Source organism: Hirundo rustica, chromosome 1 (genome assembly GCF_015227805.2).
Source record: "Hirundo rustica isolate bHirRus1 chromosome 1, bHirRus1.pri.v3, whole genome shotgun sequence".
NCBI classification, from domain to species: Eukaryota; Metazoa; Chordata; class Aves; order Passeriformes; family Hirundinidae; genus Hirundo; species Hirundo rustica.
The window spans coordinates 38,183,424-38,209,951 of record NC_053450.1 but is presented as its reverse complement, the minus strand read 5'-3'; the positions used below and the strand labels follow the sequence as shown (position 1 = coordinate 38,209,951).

General features: G+C 37.6%; 1 protein-coding gene across 2 annotated transcripts in view; it reads right to left on the bottom strand.

Moving 5' to 3' along the window:
- TOX (thymocyte selection associated high mobility group box) overlaps positions 1 to 26,528 on the bottom strand; it is a 218,314-nt gene that overhangs the window by 76,029 nt on the left and 115,757 nt on the right. For both annotated transcript variants that reach the window (XM_040084983.2, XM_058423505.1), the window contains exon 3: positions 12,212 to 12,454. In XM_040084983.2, the coding sequence (XP_039940917.1) occupies positions 12,212 to 12,454 (243 nt within the window). The remainder of the gene's footprint in view (positions 1 to 12,211; positions 12,455 to 26,528) is intronic.

Below are 26,528 nucleotides of genomic sequence, written 5' to 3'. Positions count from 1 at the left end.
CTTTCCCTCCATCCCTAGCAGCAAATTCTTTGTTGCAAAATCAGAAAGAAAAAATTCTTCTAAGTACATAACACTTCTTTCTCTGTTTTATCCTTTCTATCCTAAATTGCTGTTAGAATACAGAAAACTCTATTCAATGTAAATATAATTTATGGCAGTGCACCATCCTAGCACTGTGCTCAAGCAAAGCCATGGGATTAGAACTCTATTGGGTTTTTTCTGCTTTGGCATTAACGTCTGGGTATCAGCTGAAAAACTCTTTCCAAGAATATAATGTAGCTCATCTTCTGCAAAGTCTATTTATTGTAATTTATAACCTTTCACAAGAAAAAATTTGCCAGACAAACAAGAAACAAGTCCAAATATCTGAACACTAGTGTATGTATCAACCAGTTACAGAAATTACATCTCAAAGAAAGGTCTATTAAATCATCCAATCCATCTCTCAGCCAGTGCAGGATTTTCCCATATGTACATGTTCCAGTGCTCAAACACTACCTGGCAGACTGTTCGGATGTTGTTAAAAGGGTTTTTTCCCAACCTTCACCCATTGCTTATTTTTATCCCATTACTTGTGGTGACATTTCTTAGGTATCATAAGCATCCATTTCTTCAGGCTAAGTAATGGATGATAATAAATAAATAAAATATTTAAAATATGCACATAAACAATTTCATAAAATAACACTATAGCTGAACCTTCAAGAAGAGTTATTTTGCTCAGTGTAGTTTATGGGCTAATACAGTCTGGATCATGATTATATGCTAATAAGATTTGGGGAAAGCTGATTATTTTTCTACTGTTTCTTAAATGGTCAAGTCAGCTATGAACCAAAACAGTCCGAGTTAATATACATCTTCTTGATTGTTTATTTCCTAGCTGTTCCATCAACATCTATTACCTATCATACATTCTTAGATCAATATACATTTAATAAATATATACATATATATAAGCACACCTTAAAAATAAATAACAGACAATTGAAAATATTAAATGATCTTCATTAACCTCCACTGCCTGCTGGATGTTAAGTATGGTGATTTTTTAAGGGTGAGAACCTCTAGCCACAGATTACTTGAGGAGTCTAGATGAATTCTCTAAAAAAATAAGTTAGATCTGTCAGAAATGACAAACTATGGAGTATCCTGCTTTCAGTGAGATGACCTTTTAGAATCCTATCTTGGGCTACATTAAAGGAGGGACATTACAGTTCTCTCTGAACCAATTTCTGTGATTTGGTAAGTAACACAACATTATGGCTGCACTGAGCCAGGATCTAAGAGGTCAGGTTACTCATATGACATTTTTCTGTTGCACAGCTTTCCTATATTGTCTTTAATTATATAATAATAAAAACAATTAAAATTGCTTCCAAACAGGACATTAGATCATGATTTTTTTTTCCTTCAGTCTTCTTACAGCTTGCACTGATTTTCCAAATGTTACAAAGAAAAACATTTCAGAATTATGATGGCATTATGAGTGTGGATCATTATTGACAAACAGTTTTGTTGACACACCTTTAATTTTATATAATGTAAAATCTAAATTCTCATAATTTATGAACAAATGAAAGCATCTGTTATAGAGCTAATTCTATTTCTTTTGAAACTCTGGGATACCTCCTGCTAGAGTTGGACATGATCAACATTACAGCAGAATATTTCTGAAAATCCCACTGAGGTTTCTAGTCAGACACAGAGCTCCTAGAATGTAGATCAGAGGCAGAGGCCACAAATGATGAAGTCAGTGCAACAATGCCAGCCACAATTAAAATTACATAGGCCAGGCCCTGGGCAGAGAACTTCCCTGTTGTGAGTTTTCCTCTCCCTGCATTCACAAAAGCTGATGACAAGTGAGAAGAAACACGTGTGCTATGGAACCGGCCCGTAAGGGTTTGGACTGGAACTCTGCGGCAGTGGAACATCACACTCTGTGGTTAAACAGATACTTCACTTCTCCCTAGAGCTGACTGCATTTCAAGGACAAGCAAAGCAATCCCTGCATCTTCTGCATGGCTCTTAAATGAGGTTGCTGTGTCACTTTCAGGCTGCTTGAGAGCTCAGCTACCATAATATGCAGTCACTGCAAAAGCTTTATTTCAGAAGTATAGCACATGGCAGTTAAGTCCTGCTTTTATTACATGTGAGGACATCTGCTAGTTCTAATATTGAAAGCTGACTTTCACCACACTGCTAACCACCTTTGTGTTACTGAGCATGAAACAAGAAATTAGCTCCTGGTAACACTTTCATTATTACAGGTCCCCCTACGTAGTCATTTTCTTTCTCTTCCTTTAAGATCTTTCTTTTTCAACTTGGGATTCATTTGTCTTTGTATACTGTGAATTAAATTTTACTAGCTTTTTAATAAAGTAAATGTTTTTCTGTCCTACAGTATAGTACTTGACAGATAGGAGGTACTGATATTGTGAACACATCAGTTATGAGTAAAATATCTTCTCAGCTAATTAGTCACTGCAAATCAGTTCAAGGCACAAGAAATGTGCTTCAGAAGAAGAGAGTGACAATGACATTATTTTTCAAATGCTGTCAGTTGTTTTGTGTACAGAAAATAACTTTTATAAGCTTTGCCAGTGGTTATTTTACACTGTATACTTTCTGTCAGGTAACTTAAGCTGCACTTAATAATCAGGTAAGGACTAAACCTACTGCACTAAACAGTTTTTATGCTACTACATAAGAAAAGAGAGTCATAAAATTCATTAAAATGAAATCCCACACTTGAGTATTAAGGCATGTGTTGGAAACTAAAGCTTAGTTACTGAGTTAATCTCTGAAATTCTTTACGTGTGAATGAAGGTAATCTTAAAATATATTAGAAGGAAGTCGCATCTCCAAATAAAAAAGCTTTGCATTCTCATCAAGCAAGGGCCTGATACTGTAAATACTCCATGAGCAGCCCTTTTTTTTTTTTTTTTAAGGGATTGGAATATCTAATTTTACAGGTTTTTTGCAATTTAGATCACTTTTGTAAGGATGAAGTGAAGGTACCTATAACCCAATATTGTTATTGTCAGGAAGCAGAATTTTGAAGATGTGATATGGAGTTGTTTCATCTCGTTATCTATTAGGTATACCATATCTCACTTTACCAACTAGGCTACTTCTTTCATTATCTCAACTAGCAAAACTACCCATTATCAAAGTTACTGTCAGGCACGGTAACCTCACTTATAACTCAGATATTTGGTAAAAAAAATTGTATAATGCAGCCATGTGCAGCACATCAATTAAATCCGTCGCATCGACTTCAAGAATTTGGCTCTACTTTTAGTCTCTGCTTAACAACAATGTGGATCCACAATCTGGGGAGAAGGGGGATGTTGTAGATGCTACATCCTGTGTGTTACACTCCTTTTCCAGCAGAGGGTTTCAGTGATTAACAATGTGGTATGTACTTATATATACATACACAGACATAAATTTTCATATATATGTGTATCCAGGTATATATGCATATGTGTGTGTATGTACTCTGAGCACTGCAGTCCACTTCAGCTCTGGGTCAGGGTAGGCACACAGAGCACCCATCACCACCTATAACATCTCCTTTGACTCCTTTATGTCCCAGCATGTTGGCTGAAAGAGGAATTTTGGATACACCCTGCTAAAATATAAGATAAACTGAAATTCCTTTGTTCACTTTAGATGAAAAGCATTAATTGTGGGGATTTTGTAGCTGAAAGGTATGCACAAGCGTGCCTTAGAGGTGTTCCTCACTCCATAATGCTTCTTGCTGCCACTCTGTACCTTAAGTCCTTCTCTCTGACTGCATCCATCCATGATATGCACAAAAAATGAATTAAGGACATTCATTTTTGTATCTTTAGTGTTCAGATACAGAGGCAACAGCATGTACAACACGCCAAAAGTGCTGTTCAAAGGTGTGTGAGTGAGGCTACAGAGATCCTGGGTCACATGCATCTGGCTGAAGTACAGCATCATAGTAGCAGTGGAGGTTACAGATTTTACACGCTGCCCACAGGGAATCCCAGTGTGACATTTACAGGCGGCATCAGTACAGGCTTTGTACAAATGAAGAGGAGGTGCAAGGGGGAACAGAGGGGCAAACATAAATCTAAAATGAATCTCTATGTTATTAAAAGGACTAGGGAAGTGTAGACATCCTAATACTCTTAGCATTTCTTAATTGCTTTGTGAAAGAAAAAGGGATGAAAATAGCAAATTAGCTATTTTTTTACTTCTGAATATTTTTTTTCAAATCTCAAAACACTACCACGTAGAATATTTTTCTTCCATTCCTCATGTAAAAAGTCATGGGTAAAGTCAATCTGCAATACTTAAAACTCTGTAAAAACCACTAAAACAGATAAAGCCCCCCTGAGACTATTAACATTTAAATGCCTTCAACTTGGAAAGTAAGTCTGTGCTTTTTCCCTCAAAATGAAAAACAAAATTTGCTAAACATCTACGATTCTACATATGCAATATTTATGGAGAAGAATTCACACTCTAGCAGGTGACACAGCTGAACTTCCAGCATACACATGGTATCTAGAGTTAAGACAGAACATTCTGTAGTGGGGCTCCTTTTGTCCACACACCTACTGAACAAATTTGGATTAGATGGTGAATACAGTACAAATCCATGAGGGGTGTGCAGTCTTCTCAGCTGCTTTTCAAAAAATGTAAACTCATGCATTTAAATGATGAAACAGGTGGAAGTAGAGGCTACTCCACCTGATGCACAAAGCCCCCCCCCCCTTCATCTGCACTGTGGGCTTCTCCTTCCTTTTTGTCTTCATAGAAGTATGTTCACAGTTTTTGAGAAAGACATTTCACTTCTATTCCATATACAGGACTTAAGATCACTAAGAATTTTTTTGCCAAAGTGTGAGTCTTCAGAAACATTTCATTTTCATGCTGTTCTCAACAACTATATGCAATGTTAAAAGCAGCAGATTAAAGTCAACAATCTCTGCTGCTGAAACCCCTGAATTTCTGACATTTTCTGAGAGTTATGTTTCCTCTATTTGCATACTCTATTATCTGTTTTGTTTGACACTTGCAGCTATGATGCTGCTTATGCATTAATCACTCCTGTGAGTACTTCACATGTGAGGTGTTGTATAATCTACCACCCACAACTGAAGTCTTTCTCTCTGCACCACATTCATCATGTCTTAGCCTGTGTCTATCTGGTTAAAGTCTAAGAAAAAAAATTAATACAACCAAACTTACGTCTCTTTTTTTTTTTTTTCTTTTTTTTTTTTTTTTTTTTTTTTTTATGCAGCAAATAAATTCCTATCAGACAATGGGCAACCACTGTGAAAAAAGGTCACAAAAGCATTTTCTATACAGAAGGCTGTTTTCAAAAAAAAAAAAGGCATGTGCTACCTTGTTATTTCTTCTTGAAATTATACTGTGAAATATATGAGCCACGTGGATTCTCAACAACCACACTCAAATAGGCAGGACGCTGTGTTTCCCAACTGACAGTAAATCAACAGCTTCATTTTCAGTTTTAGAAATGAGACCTGGAATTATTCTAAAAAGAATCTTGGTCATTGGTGTACAAATATTTTCCTACAGTTATGTGCAAATATTTACATCCTCTATCTTTAAGGTAAGCTCTTAGTACTCAGGGAGTGTAACTTTACCAGATACTACTTTAAGATCAGAAAAAAAAGCTCCACAAATACTTCCACAGGAATTCTTGTCCTAGATGACCCGAAGAAGGTGGGGTCCATCAGTACCTTGCAACCACAGAGTGCTTTCTTTTACTCTGCTGACGTTCTCTTTGGACGGAAAAACTGTAGAGGTGCCACCAGCTGAGGCGGTACCAGCAATGTTGCCCCTTCCATGAATGCATGGACTGATGTTTTCTGATGAGAAGGGCCCAAGAACAAAGTGACCCATGGGAAGGTTAGGTCCCTTTGCTGTAGTGTGGGGTCTGTAAGTCCAGTCCCAGACAGGGCATAGCTTTTTTGAGAGATGTAGCACCTGAATTTCATCCTGAGGCACAGAGAACCAAGCACCTGCCACTCTACACTATAGCTAAGTGGCATATCTCTATCACTGCTAAAAATGCATGCTTTGTTTCCACTCTGATTTTAGACAGTTATAAGTCCTGACATCATAAGTTTTTTTTAGCACAGTAAAGAGCCTTCTAGTAGCAGATATGCAATATTCAGGAATTTATGAAACCTTGATCACATTACATCTTATTCAGCTCCTCTACATATCCTTTCTGTTGTCTTTTTGATGACAAAAGAGTGCAGCAGACATCAGAAGAAAGAAAAGAGAAAAATCATGTCCCAGAGCCATTGATGGAATAAGTCATCATAATTCTGCTAGAGACAATAAGGTTATGCTGATGGACATGAGCTGGTTAGGGTGTTTGACAAAACATATGTTAACTATTGTAACCTTATTCCATGCAAGGCTTATTTTAGTGGGAAAAAAAAAAAAAATACACAACAAAAAAAAACCCCACCAAACCTGCTTGGAAAACATGGTGTTGTTTTTTTGTTATTTGTTTGTTGGTTTGTTTGTGTTTTTTTGGGGAAAAAGAATAACACAAACTTGCTTAATAAGAGGAAAAAAACAAAGAACTTTAACACCAGAGGTTCCATGACCTTAGCTTTATGATTTGGTGGTTTTGATGGCAATAACTCAGTGCAATAAAATTTGGGGTAGCAGCAGGTCTGTGTAGCATAATGGTAAATTTTGTTGTAAACTGAAGACCAGAGACTGGTAATGAGGCACAAATGTGAAGTATTCACCAGAGACAAAATGTATCTGCTACCACTGATATGTAATACAAGCTAGAAAAAAGTATCCAAACATGATTCAAACATCAACACTTAGGTTAGGAGACACAATTTTTTTTTTTTTTTTTTTTTTTTTTTTAATGAAAGTCATTCATCTTGTTTATCAGAAATAATGAATTTCTGTTTGACTCAGTAGTATGCTTAAAGGTGCAAGAAAAAAGCATCAGCTGTATAGGTCAGCCTCAAGATGAGTCATGAATACTAACATGTATGAAACCAGTAAAACAAAATCTCTTAATTGCATCCCAGGTACAACAACAATCTCCTTTATTGCACTTATTAGCAACTGTACTGTGAATAAGAAATACTAACTTCATTCTACCTGAGATTAAAAAAAAAAAAAAAAAAAAAAAAAAAAAAAAAAAAAAAAAAAAGTAGCTGTCTGCTTTCTTCTCTGTTATACAATGCCACATTTTGTTTAAGATACTAATCTCTCATGGGTTGCATATCTAAAAAAATCATGAAAAAATATAATGTAATTGTTCAGGCTTTAATGAATTGAGTTATAATGTTAAATAATTATTCATTGCCTTTATTACTCTAAGTGTGCAAAAAAAGAGAAGCTTTTATTGCCTTTTTTTTATATAAGGACATGGGCTTCTGTGACATGCATTTTATTTTAAACTAATGCTTCTATTATTCCACATTTGAATAATTATAGTTGACATCATCTACTCTTCCGTGACCTAAAAGATCTTTAGCTTTAGCACACTGTTACATATTTTATGCATTACATGAAATAAAACACCTCAAGATTTCAAAAATATTTATTTTAAAAACAGCAATGAAATTGTCTGTAATCACATTTTCTGCTCTGCTTTGAAAGCAGCATTATTCAATATGCCAGTGGTCTTTTCCATACGAGCAACATATTAGAAATTCATGCTGCTCTAATATATCTGAATTCCTTGATGTACTGCACTCCCTATAGACCTAAAGAAACATTTTGGCTTCAGTTTCATATGTCCTGCACATTACCTACTGATGTGGTTGTCAAAACAGTTGTACAGTAGCCTTTGAATTCAAAGTGTTCCTTGACTGTATATTAAAAATGACAATATATCTAAGTATATACATTATGTAGGTTTTTGTTGCCAGCGTAAGTTGAGAGTTTGGGTAATAAAACCCCTGATTTTATTGTCTTTTTACATCTTGTCCACTTTAAACTGAAAACCCAGAGACTTGAAGCATCTCAAGAAACTGAAATCTTCTGATTCTTTCCTGTGAATTTTCTATGGTATACCATCATGAGCCACATTTTCAAAAAGATCAGCAAAAGATTACACATGAAACTATTCAAAAATAGGTTGGCTTTTTTTTCCCACTATGTGAAAACAGCACTGTGATTTTTAACCCTGGTTTCTTGCAGAAATGCCAGCTATCTCTAGGATACACTAAAGAAGCTGGAATGCCTATAATTTTATTGACACATAGAAAAACTCATTTTGTAGAACACATCCAAAAGCATTTTTATGGGTAAATACACATTCTCATACAACATGCTTTTTTTGCAAATATTGAAAGGGCAACTCTTGTGGTCCTTGAAAAATATCCTTTGGGATATTTCAGGAAAACTCACGCCAACAGAGAAAGGCTGGCAGGGCAAGCCCCAACTTGGATCTAACCACACATTCTTCAACTGCTAGGAAACCAGGAAGGGATCCCTATTCCATTATACCGAAGCAAACAGGACCATATGTTTACAGGACCATAAGTACATTTTCATCAAACAAACAGTTCTAGCCATATCAAATTGCATCCAATTAAGAAGCAGGAATAGAAGTCATATCCATTTAGAAGGAGGGTTTTAGAGGGCTCCCATGTTGGGGCTAGGCTGTGGGTTAATACCATCGTGACTCACATTCTGCACAAATTTTGTAGATTTCTGAAGCCCTGATATCCAGATATAATGAGCAGCTAAAGAAATCTATATGTGACAGCAGGATATAAATTAAGGTGAATGTGTATGTGTATATTCTGTATGCCAACTAAGAAGAAATACAGAAATATACAAACATAGAAGTAAATATGTGAATTGACAGCAGAATAATGAGAAAGTAAAATTTTAGTAGTTTTGTCATTTGATTGTTTTTTAAAATAGTGAGCATGCAATATGAAAGTCCAATCAATCAAAAAAACTTCAAAGAAGGTTAATTCCAAATTTAAGACACTGCCAATGGCAATGAAAAATTTTCATCTCCCAGCATTGCAAAATTTTTTTAGAAAGAATTCCCACAGTGTAAAAATCTGTAAGAAGCCGATCCCTAATACGAATTCACTGAGCTGGTAGTGAGCTTTTATTGTGTGTATTTGAGCACTTCCACAGAGGAGAATTCTTAGAGAGATTGGGGTAAATCCTGCCATCCTTACTGAAAGGGATTTCATCTGCAGCTTGGAGGGAGTGCTGCACAGTATGAAGCAGGGACTTCTGATGGGGGGAGATTTGAAGGGGTTTTAGGAAGGGTACATCTTCAATTTTCAATCTGTCCAAAATCACAGAAATCCTCATCTGAAAACACCTGGTAGCTGAGATAGAATAAAAACACTATACTTAGTCTATGAACTATTTTCCAACTGTTTCTGAGCTCACTGAGATTCCTTTCTCACATTTGGATAACATAAAGCAATGCTTTGGCTATAAAAACATAAACTGAAAAACACTCACTTGTTCTAATACAGATAAAGAAGGTATCACTGCAAAAATAACAATATGGGTTAAAAATTAGCTAAAAAGAAGGATGTTTAAAGTAAAGAAAAAAATAGCCAAATTCAATCAGAGGCACATTGCAATGCAGCTGAATTTGTCCCAACATAAGTAAAATTTGCTGAAGATGTGAAATTATTTAGGGATAGAGAACAGCCAACAGATTTGTTTCTAAGAATATTTTTTCTAAAAATACCCATTATTGCCCCGAAAAATGAAGTGAGACATATGTTTTCCATGTACACTAAATGATACTTGATATACTAGAAATTACATGGAACCAAGGGTTTAGACAGATTTGAGAACTTTATAAATGATGTTGTGTAAGAGGCAACATCGGAGTGATTTAGACAGGGACATGTTAAATGGCTCAGAGTCTGATGAGACAGTAAAAAGGAAACTTGGAGATGAGTAATAGCACAAGAAAAGAGTCATATTGAAGAACAAATGTTAAATGTTCTGGATTATAAAGATTCAAAACTAAGAATGTTAACTCTAAAAATCCCCGGGTTTTCTTCATCACAGCAAAGCCAAAAGGACAATGGGGTCATTCTATTCACTGAAGAAGTCACTGAATTCACTGAGGAGTTAAATTATTTCCCTCCGGTTAATTTCTCTCAAGTTATCAAATTCAAATCAGAGGAGCTACACTGCCAAACAGCGTTTGAACTGTATGAAATCAAGGTGTTAACATCGTACCAGTTTTACTAACATGAGCTGTAGCTTCATCCCCTGCAGAGACAAGCCAGCTTGAGTTAAAACTATTGCTAGGTAAGAGGCACTCCTGTGCAAAAAGGGCTTGCAAGTTAGGGATAACATTTGACTTTGCACATGACACTTCAAGGATCATGCTTTATTTATTGAACAAATCCTCAGAAATTACTGTCAAAATTCAGCATGTATTTTCTTGACATCTGATTTTCATCTCTTCTGATCTTCACTAAGTTCCAGTAGCAAAATTGCCTAGTTATATTATTCAACTTTTTGTATCTGCCCTCAACGCGATTATTCACTGTAATGATCTACACACTCTCAAGGCCCTTTGTTCAGAGCTTGTTGCAAAAGGTGAATGTGAAATATCACCGCTTAAAAGAATGCACAGTTCTGAGCCATAACCATGGCTCAAAAGAGGTCAATTCAATGAAATACTGTCTGTCTTTACTACAGTGTCAAGCATTTCTCTTACTTTTTCAAGTCCTTTCATAGCTCTGATTCTCAGAACCCCACACAAGATTTCACTCAAGCTCTAATGCATGTCATCAACTTTGTAGACAAGCAAGGAAAATGTGGGCTCTTTCCATGGAGCATATTTATATTTCTCTATATAAATCTGCCTCTCTTCTACTCCTCCCATTATTGAACATAACCCTGGGGTCAGATTCTGACCTCAAACACAAAGTGTGCAAAAACCTAGTAAATCAATAACAACTGTGCAACATATAAGAAGCCGATACTTGTGCCCTCCACTTTTGGGGCATTCTGTGAGGGAACGCAGGGCTCCTCAAAATCAAGGCAGCTTCATTTTAATTAAGTTGCAATGAAGCCATGTGACGAGGCAGATTTTTGTTGTAGACAGAGTCTTTTCCAGCCATCATGGCCCCTGGCTCTGGAGATGTTAGCCTCGGGGGCTGATGGGGAGCTGAACGTAGGGCCCTCACTACCCAAACCTCCATGTGTTGTGTCAGCTCTCAGGTTCCCAGGAGTGATTTATGTTTTTCAGATAACATGGTGGGGAGCTAGCAAGCTGGGAAGCCTAAACAGCTTCAGTCCCTAAGTGCAGAACTTCTTGTGAGTAGCCCAGACCCTTAATCTCTCAGAACAATAGATTCTTATCTTCGGCCCTTGGGATCTGCAACTCCTGGGCAGCCCATTTAGCCCACCTAGTGCTTTAAGTGCCATGGGATACACACTATATCAGGCTCCATCCCTCTTCGTGGGATTTTTAACTCTTTGGGTTAGAATTGTACATCAGTGTGAAATAATCTCGTCCTGAGCTGCTATGCGAGAAGTATACTAATCAATTGTATAGCCCACTTGAAAATGTAACTTGAAAAGTAGCTCTGCAGTTGTTGCAAGCAATTTAGCATTCAAAGAAGTGATTTATAATATCAGGCTTCTCAAGAATACGACCATAATGACTATCTGACAGACTTTATAAGCAAGTTGTCCAGTCATTTCAATTGGATTCTGGCTGGCTAAGGACTGGGAACTGTAAAAAGGCTGTAAGATTTGGCCTAGAATCAGAAGTAACATTTGCTGTTTTCCAAACGTGCGGTAAACAAGAAAGGAGATATTAAATTTTTGTACAGCTCTCAGCACATGCAAATGAGAATGGAAAGAGCCTCATCAGACAAATACAGAACAACGGCCATCTGGATCCAAACCCTGCTTCAGCAGAAGTCAGGGCCTTGAGCCTCTTTCTGTCATTATTTACATCCCTGTAAAGCAGGAACACTTCTACCCAAGGCGGCGGAAGGTCACACCCTGGCTTTAAGGAACTCAGCTGCAAATCCCCCCTCATCTCGGCTGGGGGGCGGATTTGAGACAGGGAATACAACCCAGAGTCAGGCCAGCACACTCCAAAATGCAAGTGGTGCAGGTGTGGGCCCCCTTGAAGGATTTCGAACAGGTCTGTATTTCCATCATTTTGCACTTGGAACAGAAGGGAAAGACTAAAAGTGCTTACCACAGAGAGGGAATTGGAAAGCAGTGTCCCGTCTTGGCCAAGCATGTTGGAAACTGTAATTTCAGGTAGATCCATGTTTTGAGTGTGGAATGGAAGGAGGCCATTGTGGTTCATGGGATGACACAGAGAGTGGTACCCAGACTCTATCTCATTCAAGTGCACCAGGGAGTGGTCAGGCAACGACGGAGGAGTTATAGGAGGTATGTTAAAATCTTCACTTTCGAGACTTGGGCCAGGAAAAGACTGGAAAAAAACAAAAACAACAAACCAACGAATGGAAAGTGCTATGAAAGTCATATGAGCACTGGTCAATATAACAATAAAAGTCATACAAAACAAACAAAAAGAGCCAAACTCACATACTTCCAAGCACAATCTACAGTTTAACAAAGAATATTCTCAAGACCCATATATTATACAAGTGAAGTCTCACCATTATATGTGGAGGAAAAAAAAATGCCTCTAAGGCATAAGAATCTATGATACTTTTCCCTTAGAAATATTTTTTTAAAGAAGGTGAACTCAAACAGATTTCAAGGGTCCTATTAATATTTTCTGAGAGTGTTCATCTAGCTGAATATCATTTTCATGGGAATTGTGGAAAAGGGAATGCAATTTATAAAATTAATATTGGCACAAAATGGTTCATTTTGTGAAGCATTGCTACTCCCTGGTACTCAGACCAAGAACTGCATAGTGAAGAAAGATACCACTTTTATGCTTACGAGACTGTCATCCATTTACTTGACTATAAAGAAAAAGAAACATTATATACTTAGTATGAGTATATTTTGTGTTTATAAAAATACATTTGAAATGTCTAAAAAAATCATATTTTTTTTCTCTCTTAATCTACAAACTGAATTATACATACATTTTGTCCGTTATCTGAATTAGTAACTCCACCAAACAACTGTTAGTCTTTTGTTTTCTACTGCCATTAAGCCATCCAACTCAGTCTGATCCAAGGAAAAGCCACAGACAAAGTCAGAGTAACCAAGGTGAATAATTGCTATTATTTACCTACAGTTTTTTTTACAGCAGGTAGGCTCATTTGTGGGACAGGAGTATGTGTGTGTTTCTTAAAAGGTGAGCATAATAAAGAGTTAAAGAGATCTGTTGCCTGAAAGCCTGCTCTGCTTTTCTGAGAACAGCCAACTCCTTTGCAAAGTGATCAGTCTTTGCACATCCTATGCCCACAAACAGGAGATTTATAGCACAGAGACTACTCCCACCCTTCCTGCCCCTCTTCAGCACAGCAGTCCTGCTCTGAGTGCTGCTTTTGTTAATTCTGGAAATGCAAGGATTTAAATACATTCTGCTCCTGAAAAGTATCACCAGAAAGGAGAGTATGAAGGCACAATTTCAAAGAGCTGCTATTGGAAGGAAATGTTTTTCCCGGTATGAGTTTCCAAATGGAGGACAGTACCATGTATGAATTCATGCAGAAGGGCAAGGGAAGAATCAATGGCCAATTATAAACAAAGGGATTTTTCATTAGTCATCATAGTAATAATGTCCTCCTGATGCCTGAGGTTACTCTCCTCTGTATGAGCATGTAGATATAAACTTAAATCAGACCAAAACCAAACAGTATTAAATGTTTTCGGTGAGCTGGTGAACACAGGAAAATCTCCTCTAATGCACATTGCCATGGTTTTGGCTGCTTTGCTTTTTTTTCCCAAAATGGTTTTTAATCTCATTACCAAATATCTTAGTATGAAATAGAACAGGAAGTCTAGACTGGAAAGGCCAAAGTAAAATCCCCCCAAATGAAAACAACAGAACAGGGTTCAACAGTGATATCATCACTGTTATGTGTGAGGACTTTGATTCTACCCATGATTTTACCCAGCTGTTTCTCACCTCCAGCTCAGGAGTTTGCTCTCCCTTTGACCCTGCTTTCTCCTTAATGGCAAGCTTGTGTGAGTCTACTCACACAAAAATTGTATTTGCCCCTACTTTTACAAGCCATGATGCAGCCATTTCTCCAAGGGGAAATACAGTAAAATAGACCCCCACTACATGGAGAGAAGGCTTAAACATAGCAAAGCGAACATCACGTTTACTCAATAACAATGTATAAAACCAAATAAAAGTATCAGGGACAACACATACACTAGCAAGTTGCTAATTACTATTATATAAAATCCACAATGAAGAAAAGGGTGTCTAAAGTGAGTTTAAGATCTAATATCACAATAACTAAACAGCAAGGAACAGAAATGAAGGAAGGGATAAGATCCATAATGCTCTCCTGGACCTGCAGGTACTCTTAGATTAGGCAACTGTAATCCTGGTGAGCTTGGCTCCATGTAGCCTACAGTTTGCAGGAGGGATTCATTAGCTGTGAAAAGATGACATTTATGTTCAACAGTGTCTTTTCTACTGTCCCAAAAGACTTATGGCCTCAAAAGAGTTTTCTCTCCCCTGAATTTTGCAGGTAGAAAGTATTAACATCTGTTTTCTCTGTCTCACACTGTCCTGTGAGACTTAAGTTCGCTACCAAAAAACACATATTCCTAGATCAAATATTGACAGGCTATTGGAGGCACTTAGCATATCTGTTTATTTGTACATCTCTTTTTGCACGTCGCCTATGGATGGACCAGGTTTTACTTTTGATTCCTTGTGTTTCAAATGTGTCTTTAACTAGTAACACTTCAAAAATGGTGGAGTCAATTGACCTGCCAGTAGGACATTAGCTTCACTTATTAAGAAGGAAGTATAAAGCACTAGCAGCTCCACAATCCAAGTTGTGTCATGTGTAGGTATATAACAATGTTATATATATTATATGGGTTAAGCATTTAAAATAAATGGTTGTTCTCTAATTAATTACTAAAAAAAATCACACCATGGTTGTTGCTTGTGAACCAGTTAAGAGTGTATTTGATCCCACATTGCCTACAATATCATTGTCCACTACACTTAAATAAAGGATTAGAATAGCAAGCCGTAATGACACACCAAACAACATATAATTCAAATTATAATATTTCCAATGTTTCTCTATTTTTAATTTTTTTCCTAAACATAAACTATTGTACTATTGTACTGTAAAGCTAGGCATAATCCAAGCCATATGCTAATGGTATGGACAGATACTCAAAAGCATCTGCAGAGCACCTATTCATCTTACATTTTCAGCCAATTTGATATTTCCATGCTCAGCACTGTGCGCATGTAATGCATATGGACATAACTTCCTCAAGGAAGTTACTTCAACAGTGATTTGCAGGTATGCATTTCTCTTGTCCAGGAGCTAGACTCAGGTGCTTGTAATAACTTAGCATACTAAACCCCAAATTCCTAGATACATCTGCAGCATACCCAACATATCCCAGGAACAAGGCTGTTGCAACTGTGCCTGGAGGAAAGTCATGAGGAATGGGACATGTGCTTGTCCTGTGAATAGCAGCTACAAGCTTCAAACACCCACTCCTACTTTCATGCCACCTCTCTCCTTGCCGTTGGAAAACCTATTTTAGTAACCATCTGGGGTCCCCTGGATGCAACGGATCCACTGCTGGAAACCAGCTCTGCTGGAATGTTTTATTGTCACCTTCTTCTGTAAAGGGAAATTTTAGGGAAATTTGCCAAAAAGCCAGTCTTTAGCTTAACCCTGCAGCAAGAACTCCCACTCCCAGACCAGTCATCATCCTGTCCCAGCTTTTGGGCTTCCTTAGAGCACCATTTCTTCCAACGCAAGCCATTTGTCTGGAATTTCTAATTAAAGCAGTTATCTAGCATCCAGAGCATCAGGGAAGGCTGTACTCCATGTATGCAATTACAAATTGTAAGCATAGTCAGACACCTTGTTGATAAATGGTGAACTGTAGTTTCAGCTCTGTTAGGTTTTTCTTGGGGATGGGGAAGTTTAGGGTCTTTCCCCTTTTTTTCCTTCATAGTTGGTTTTCCTATCAGCAGGACTTGCTGTATTCAGGAAGACATGGAATAGCTCCTTTTCATTCTACTGGTCATAGAAACCTCAGCAAGCTCACCTTTTCACTTTCAAATAACAAAAAGCCCCTGAAAACAAACCAACAAACCCCAAAAAAAACACCCCCAAAACAAACAAACAAAAGTAGCAGAAATTTTCTTCACCATAGAGATACTAGGAACTTTGCTAGTGGTTTCACCTTCATCTCATGATTACAGGAGCGAATGAGGTATTAATCAGCTCTTCAGTTTAGGGGAACTTCCTAGGCCCTTATTACATTCCAGAGAGAAAGCTCTCTGCAAATTAACATCATTAAACCAATTGCACAGCACTGAACAGACACAGGCTTAAACTTTTCTTTATTTTAAAGAGCATTTTCATTACACCTGTGTTTATTATAAACAGATTTCAGTGTAATTCATATGGAATCTACACAGTAGAAATCTCAGAACTGATTATCCTTAAATTTGATCTATCTATGGACACAATGTTATGATAGACTTTTGAATTACGAATGTCTTCCCAAATTTAGAGGACAATATGTTTCTGGCTAAATATTTGTGACATTTCTGCTTGAAATGATGGAAAGTTCATAAAACAGATCCACTCTCAGATCAAGAGGTTTCATTATCTATATGCTACCTTGGCATATCATTTTATGAGAAAAGCTTGCCAGAATAAAATTATATGAACACTTAACCCTGACCCACTGTACAACCCAAACCCAAGCTTTTGTTTCTGAACAAGATCCCATTGGTCCTCTTCAATTTACCTTTTAAGCCACAGAGCCTGGCCAAATCCATCAACAACTTGTAGAAGGAGGGGTGAAACTGGGACACTGAGAGGAAGTGTATGTCAGGAGTCAGTTCTTTACTTTGGCAACACATAACTCAAATTAGGGCTATGCATCCTGCTGTACTGATAACACAAACATAAAAAAAATCTAGTATTTAATTTTGAGGTTACTCATCAGAAAAATAAGGGAAATGCTGGCAGGAAATACAAATACAGACCCTTTCCTTAAGTACTCTACAGTGATAACAGCATATTGGCCAGCAAAACTTACTTATGTTTCAAAATAATTTTAATGGAACTTTAACAAGTGATCAGAGAAGGCAAATCAAAGAAGGCTCAAGCAAACTGACCACAAGAGTCAGCGAGCTTTCAAACATCCAGTGTAAATCCCTCTGGAAAGAGCAGAATTGTTCCTATATGATAGCACAGAAGACAACATTCACTAAGTGAGTCTGATTTGTGTGCTCAGTGGTTGCATCAGTCACCATGCATTTACTCACCAGAATCTCATATTAGCAACAGTTCCTTAAAAATTGAGAATTTGCCTATAGATATTTAATTTAAATGATATGAATGGTTCTGCCAAGTATGTAGAGCGTGTCTTAATTTTTCATTTGCACCAAGGCTTCTGCATCTGAACTGTGGAAAAATGCCAGTTTTTAAAAGATAGATGCTTCAGGCTGTCTCCTCTTCTATTATTGAACATGTTGTTACATAACTGAAATACTCATGAATCGAGAGCAATGTAAAAACAATGAGCTCATCAGAAGGAGAAAAACAGCCACGTAACTTATACAAACATGAAAGTTAGGATAATATATTTGACAGTGGATATTTCCAGGAGTTTTAGTGGGATCAACCTTATCTCTAATTTCTAAATGGAGGACCTTCAGAAGCAACTGTATTTTAGCTGCTTTTGTCTCTGCATGAACAAGGCTTGATAGCTTGAGACTATAATGCATTACTGTGGAAACCTTCGGTCTCTTACATAAATCATCTTAACACTCAGCAAGAATTGTCCAACAGTGCCATTGATATGTTCAAGTCAATGATCCTGAAAACAATTTTTTTGTGTTTCTTCTTATGGTAGACAACAGCAATAAATCATATTCACTTAAAAACACACAATATACTAATTTATCAAGCCACAGCCATCAAAATGTATTACAGGGGAAGGTACAACTTTTTTGTATTGTGTTAATCAATTTCTCTAATTTGCATTAAAGGCCAAAGCCCCAAAGCAAAACATTAATTTTCCTGTACCAGATGAATTCAGTTTTCAAGAAAGAGAATGTGCTGACAATTATATTATTAATTTTAAACAGTCATAATTTTCAAAGTGCACAGAAGTATGTAAAACAACAGACTTTTAAAAATATTTCACTCTTGAGAGTATTTTCATTAATTACATTAACTTTATGCATACAGTACAGCGGTTTGCTGGGCAATGTGTCTTCAATGGAGGCTTTAAATTGAAACACAGTTTAAAGATGACAATAAGTAGAAGCACAGATATTACAAGAGGCTAAAGGCCTGCAAAAACCAATACCGTTACCGAAGCAGTTAAACTTTCCTTCAGATACAAATTCAGCTGTGCACTTTTCCCATTTAGAACATTTGAGTAAACTTATAAGTGCAAGTCTTTTATGAATTACTGAACAACTGGCCAAAGCAGTTCTTTAAGAATATACAACAGCTTTAGGCACAAATATGGAGCATTCTTAGCCCCCAAAGCCTCCAACCTATGACAATCTTTCACCTTCCTTAGCATGTCCCCAGTGGTGATTCCAAGTTTGGTCACTGTCCAACACCATTGTCACTCTTCTCTCCTGAAAAGAAAGGTACTTTCTCTCCCACAGTGTCTACTACTACTACCATTATTATTGTTTTTATTATTTTTGTTCTTATTACTATTACTATTTTTACTACTACTTCTACTACTAGAACTACTACTACTACATTTTAATGAAAGCTAAAATTCTTAAGGCAACTCAGGGTCCTATTTGACAGGCTGTGCTGTAATGCAGGCAGCATCAGATATGGTATAATCTTGAACTCAGCATTATAAGACATACTTCCATAAATCAGCTACTTTGTGTGCTCACTATTCTTTTTCAATTAGAGATAAAAAGCATATTAGGAATAAAAATCTTTTTAGAGACCCTCTCTGCAAAACATACCTAAATTATGCTCACTACAAAGCACTGGGTAATAAAGCTAGCAATATACATATTTAATAAGCAGAATTGAACTGAAAAAAAAAATAGAAGTCACATCTTCACAAATCCTGCTGCTTGAAAATATAGATGATACACCACATTTAACCTGTCAGAAGCCTCATTAGCATCATAGCATAGACTAAACCAGCAATCAAAACAGTGTGCTTTTCACATGTTTACATTTTTAAATGCCCTTAAAATAGGAGTAGATAGATTTACTTTTAAGTTTATCTGTTTAGGGGGCAAATATTCTGTCTAAATTTCCACATCCCTTCTCAGAAAGACACCAAAAGATGAAACAATGTTGTACTCAGGGCACAGAATGATTAAGGACAAAGGATCATTTTATTTTTTGTTCGGATTTTTTTTTCTCCTTCTTTCTGTTTTCTTTCCTTAGAAAAGCTCAGAAGCAATGGATTGCTTCTCAGTATACAAAAGGACAGTGGGTCCTACCTGTGCTATGCTTCTCCTGAATGACTGATGAAATCGTCAGAAAAAAATCTGATTTAATGTAAAATGTCACCTCTTAAAGTACAATCAAAACAGAGGCATGGCTACTCTTTGCAATTATGATGTAACTTTTTTTTACCCCCACGCCAATCACAGGAAAAGCAGAAAGCTGAGGCATATAAAACTCCCAGTTCCTACCAGTGGTCCCCCTGGCTTTAACACCTAGATTGCAGACCCAGTACTTTACAGTAAAAAGGCTGAGGAAGTGCTCAGTATATGAATGACTACAGATTATTTAAGCAAGTAAAAGCGGCAGGATCTGGCCCTCTCTTAATAAAGTGTCATGTAAGCTTTGGGACTGCTGGGACCCCAGTAATAGGTTCAATCGCACGGATGTTGTACAAACTATCAGCTGCATAGTACCTATTAAGACATTTTCATAAACTGCAAGAAATATGCAAGCTATTACAAGATATAATTCTGAAAAACAGACTTCTATGTAAGAAGCCAATTTAAGAGGAAAACAACATAAACAATAGTAACTTGTGTGCTCAAGTGAAGCATCTTTTTAATTTTGAGTAATGAAGATGTCAAGCCAAATGCTAGAGTAGTTTAACTTAATTAGGTGGCCTATTTTTCCAGGCAGCCTTTCATTTCCCATTGAAAACTCAGCTTGTATGCGAGGCAACAAGAGCAATTTTGTCTGTAATGAATACCTCTGGGACTCCAGAGAGTGATCATTTGAATGTTACATTGAAGACTGGTTTGAGTAACTAGTTTGGGCTTGTTGAGATGCCAGATTTTGTAAAACTAACTAGATTAATCAAAGACTGGCATCTTATCGCTTTATTCGGTCAGGGGTCAGCAGGTCAAAGTGACTCTACTGTGGCAGCCTTTGCCAAAAGGGACAGTATAAAAGTAATTGGTCTAATTTGTAGTTCAAATTCACGTAATTCTTCCAGACATTTTATGGACCGAAAAAGGTTCATTTTATGTGAAGCTCAGTTGAAAAATACTGCCTTTAACATTTCCCATGGTTACATCCCATAATTCATCCACACTGCTGACCTGTAGAGTTTCCTGGAACGGAAACTACATAACTAAAATATATGATGTCTGTAATCTGTTTTCACATGCTAAAAAAGTTGTACATGAAGGAGCAGAGGGAAACATTTTGAAGGATATTTTATACTGGCTGCTCATTAAACAGAAAGTTGTGTCATGACATGCACAGCAAAAGGCAGTGCCTTTTCTCTTGTGATATGTGAAAAAATACCTCTGGCTTTTGGACAGAGAATTCATCATTTGACGATTGATTTTCTGTTTACCTTTTTCATGGTAAAATAATAGCTTTTGTTATTTTTACTTTATTGATTTATTGTGGGCCTATCACTGAAGTTGCTATCATACTGATGCCACAACTAAGACAAGACACACTGTTTACTTCGCTCTCATCTGCAACTCTTAAGAAATATACTTAAGAAATCAATGCACAGAATCACTGTGTATATAACAGGGCCAAGTTCACAATTTTAACATTACTCTAGCACTATCTGACATCTTCTAAAGCCCCAAATTCTATAGCTAGGCAATTACCCTCCAAACCTGTTTCATTAAAAAGTTTTCTGCCCACATGGCTGTAAAGAAATTATAAGTGCAATATTTCACACACAGAAGACAAATAGAATGCTGAAAAATTTGTTTTACTTGCTGAGGTTTCTGATATGATCTCAATTTTACAGAACCACACTAATGATTTTTGAAGGCTGGAGAGGGACACTTTTGTTTATACAACTGTAATTATGCGTATGTTGGCTTAGGATCCTTAGGGACTAGATTTTGCCCGCTTTAGTGTTTTTATACAGCATGTGCTACAGAATAGGCATTAAATGAAAGGCACATTGAGTTAAGGCATGTTTAAGTAACTCATTTTTCAGAGATAAGTAGGTCGTATACATTTCTTTTTCTGGTCAGAGTACAAGTTCCAAACCTACTGAACATAACAGACTAAAATTAATTTGAGTAAAAAAGGATAAAAGTATTTCACCTGAGTTATATCTTTAATGTGAAATTTGTAAAAGCTCTTAAATTCCAGCCAAGAGGCCCTGATTCTGACTTCTATTTTTATAAAAGTTAAGGTATTTCATTACAAAAAAACACCAAAAAAAAAAAAACCCAACTCCTTGAAAATATACACAGTACATGTTCATATACTGTGCATTAAAGACATTCATACATAGTATATAAAACATCCCTGTGGAGAAGGGCTTGAGGACACTGATGGATGACAAGTTGGACATAATGGACATAAGCTGGCAATGCACTTGCAGCCCAGAAAGCCAACTGTGTTCCGGGTTGCATCAAAAGCAGAATGGCCAGCAGGATGAAGGAGGGGATTCTCTACTCTGCTTTTAAGAGACCCCACCTGGAGTGCTGCATCCAGCTCCGGGGTCATCAGCACAGGATAACATGAACTTGTTGGTTTGGGTCCAGAGAAGATCACAGAGGTCCAAGGGCTGAAGCACCCCATTCCTATGATGAAAGGCTGAGTTGGGATTGTTCAGCCTGGAGGAAACTCTGAGGACACCTTATAATACCTTTAATTTATAATGGGGCTTATAAGAAAGATGGAGAAGTCCTGTAGTGTCAGGTCAAGTGGCAACAGTTTTAAACAGAGAGGATTGATTTAGACTGGACACAGGAAGAAATTCTTTACTGTGAGGCACTGCAAGAGATTGTGCGGAGAATCTGTGTGTGTCCCATCACCAGGAGTTTTCAAGGTCATGTTGGATGAGGCTTGGAACAATCTGATTTAGTGAAAGATGCAACTGCTCATGGCAGGGAACTGGACTAGATGACCTTCAAAGATGCCTTCCAATTCAAACCATTCTGTGATTCTAAAGATGTATATCTATAAATATATATACATAGCCTTGTTAATGCAACTGTTGATATATTTTTATCAGGGATTCAATTCTTTCCAGACTCTGCCTGATGTTAAGATAATATTAAAAGACTATGTTTTACACAAAAGTGAAAGGCAGGGTAAAATTACATCTACCTTTAACCACTCATTCAGGATCTGAAAGGCCTGCTTGGTATTTTTTTTCCTTAAGGCCATTTTAACCTATGACCCCTTTTTTTTTTTAACGTGGCATTTATAGACTACTTCAGAGAAACGGAGGACCAAGCAGTAGACTCCCTTCTGCTGATAACCTATTTTTTAAATTAAAAGACAGTGGACCAGGAAGAGGGAGGCAGAATATGGTCCAAAACAGCCCTGGACTGCTGCCAGCCAGCAGACTGCCCAGGAGGTAATGCCTTCTCACTGTGGAGCAGCCTCTCAAATAACAAGTAAAAGCATTCCAACTTTTGGGCAGGATTGCTCTAGACTTCAGGTCACAGTAATAGGTACCCATGGATACATGGGACCATGGAATGATTCACCATCTGAGAATGCTACTTTTTCTCAATCCTTCCCAAGGTAGACAACTCCTGCCCTGCTGATGGAGACTGTTGGAGGCAACAAGATTGAAGAGCTGTGTCTTCTGGCAGTACCCTAGAATTCTAGCCTACCTACAGGGAAGGACCAATACAGAGCAGGAGAGGGAAGCTATTATGTAGCATTTATCCATCCCTACTTCACATGAGCAATAGTTATGTCATTACTAATCTAAGAAATTATGGTATAAAAATGTAAAAAATACATTAGGGCTGTATGTAGGACCATGTGCATAAGGCAACATTCATATGAAAAACCACTCTTTTGGATGTCATTCCATTCTATTTCACCCTGTAGCAGTACAGAACAAAACAGTTTCGATACTACAGGTGCCCCTTCTATCAAAGAGCAAGCAGATATATTTTAGAGAGATCTCCCTGGCATAGCCCTGGGAAGCAGGAAAATAACATCTCTGAGCAAATAGTATTCCTTCCTCTCCCTCAGTTCTTTTCTTCCCAGTGGGACAATAGGGGTACTGCCCCAAATCATCAGCTCCAGGCCTGTTCTCATCCCTTCCCTTTGCACCTTGCAGGGAATTTGGCAGCTGCACTCATTAACCTTAACATTTATCAGGCCTCAGGAAGGCCACAAATGTATTAAAGCTTTGTGCAACAGAGTCCTGAGTTACATTCCATATTGTGACTAGGAAGAAATGTAAAATAAGCAATATAATTCAATGCTGTGCATGGCCCACAAATTATAGGAGGAGGAATAACATAAAGTGTAATTTGTGTCCAAGATTTCATCTATAGGTGTGGGGAGAAAACAATAATTGGTGGGAATCTCAAATGCAGATCAGTTGGCATAGTTTTATTCTAAAATGATAAATACTTTCAGATCCATGTGCAATTAGTAGTGAGAATGTCACAGTTTTACTGTGTATGTTTGTTAATATGGCTGGTATAACTCATTTAGGAGATGCCTTCAGTGTAGCATCCTGTACTACATATATTATAACGAAAAATGCAGTACTTACGCACATATATAAAATGTACACAGAGACAACATTGCCAAACAGCCTTTTGGGACAGTTTAAAAGAATATCATTAATTTTTACTGTATACTTACTCTTCTGGCTCAGTTCCAGCACTGGCTTTCTGTAAAAATCATTTCAAGTATAGAATTATGCTATTTGCTTGCAGCAACATCACAGGAACAGTAGTGAGCCATATGTTGCTACTTAGCAACTTGGACTGTAAGTCCCAAAGCATGTACTGATTTGAAAATTGAACAGAAATTATAATTATTGTTGAGGGATGCTGTGAGGCAACTTGTCTTGGATTACCAAACTATGCAGATGTTTGATGTTATATGGCAAAAGGAACAAAACTGTATTTTTCCTGTCCAATGGCTGAGCTTTTATTTGTGTTAGCCTAAAGGGTATAAATTGATTAAAACCCATAAAATAATATAAGGTGACGTTTTTCTGGATATGAACACTGGAGTAAACAGAGGGAACTGAGGTGCTCATCAGCATATATCAGGACTCCAGCAATCCTGCCTCTGTGGTACCTTATTCTGAAGATAGCCAAATGGAAACCCCTTGGTCCTTGGTGTTACATACCATGACTCAGTCTGCCAACCCACTTCCCAAATAAGCTCTGTCAGACTCTGAAATTAGAAAATGATGCTTGTGTCTGACTCAGTCAGCATGACCAGAGCTTGAATAAAGGTTTCTGATGGGACTATGTATCTCCTTACATATGGGATTCATGTTTTAGTTAACAGATGTGAATGCATCAAGAAAAGCCGAGCAACTAATTCACTCCTCATTCTGACAGGATTCAACCCCTATCCTTGATCTTGTGAGGGAACAGCCAAGTTATTAAGGGTGGGAAGGAGACTGCATTCCTCTCACTGAGGTCATGCAATGGCAAGACCCATGAGCACAGGTGCAAAATAGACAAAATTTTGATTGGAACAACTATGTTGTCATCTGAGAGAGAACATTTCCTCTCTTTTTATGGCATTATGCATTTGACCTCCAGTAACAGTGACAGGAAAATGAAGAAACACTCTTAAAACCATGGTCAGAAAACACAATTGCATCTTTTACTGTTCCTCTCCCTAGCCCTGTAAGCTACACAGTCTTTCACACTTTGTTTTCAGAGCAAGAAATTTTGTAGCTTTTTCCAGTATTAACCACCAGACTGGATCTTGAAATGGTAGTCAGTTCACAAGTTCTGGCTGACCACCATATACTTATGCTGAAGAAAGGAACACCACCCCATTACAGTCAGTGAAGACCTCACAGATACTCTCAGTGAAGAGTTGTTTAGTTCCCTTGAAGAACGACTAGCAGCTGTCTATGTCAGGAACATGTTTGGGAAGGCTCCTTTCACAGTTGCAAGCTCTTGAGAGGCAAGTTTCCATCACACCCCATATTCCTGTTCTCCCCGTTCTCACTGAAGTTGTTTTGTCTCCTTTTTTTTCTTTTTTTTTTTTTTTTTTCTCTCTCAAATACCGTTATTATTACAGACTTCCACATATGCTCCAGCCCACACAGAGCTGGAACACCTCTCCTGCGAAGGCAGGAAGGCAAGCTAAAAAATGCTGGGGTTGTTCAGCTTGGAAAAGAGAAGGCTCCAGGGAGATCTTAGAGAATCTTTCCAGTACCTGAAGGGAGCCAACAAGAAAGCTAGAGAGAGACTTTTTACAATGTCCTGCAGTGATAGGCCAACGAGGAATGGCCTTAAGCTGAAGGAGATGGGTTTAGATTAGACATTAGGAAGAAGTTCTTTGCTATAAGGATGGTGAGGGACTGGCACAAGTTGCCAGTTGTGGACTTCCCATAACTGCAAGTGTTCAAGGCCAGGCTGTGTGGGGCTCTCAGTAACCAGGGTTAGTGGAAGGCTCCCTGCCCATGACATGGGGGTTAGAACTGGATCTTTAACGTCCATTCCAACCAGTCCATTCTATAATTCTGTGCATTCACTTAAAACCATTGCGACAGTGTAAGCACCAGGAGAAAATCCCAGCAAGCGAAGGGAGATTGTGAACAGCCCAAGGCTGACAGCTACTCCCAACCAGGCACAGAAGGCTGGTGGACTGGTGCACCCATGGTAACAACTTAAAACACACTGCCTGGCAATTGAGCTGCTTCTTGCCACATGGATCCCCCAGCAAAGGACAGAAAGGTGGCCTTTGGGTTTTGAGCTCTACCTGGGAACCAGATATCCCCAGAGTTCAGCTTTGCCATGGTCAGATTTTAAGTCTGCAAGCCTTTTTTTTGTTCCAGCCCTTAGTAAGAATTCAGGGTTTTTTGATATCTTTGAACTTGGGAATGTCACATTTGATAGATTTTTTTTTTTTTCCTTGAAGACAAAGTCATTTGCATTTAAAATACTTAGGCCTGGCTCTTTAAATGTACTTTAAGAACCTTAATTTCACTGCAACCAGTGAGTGTTA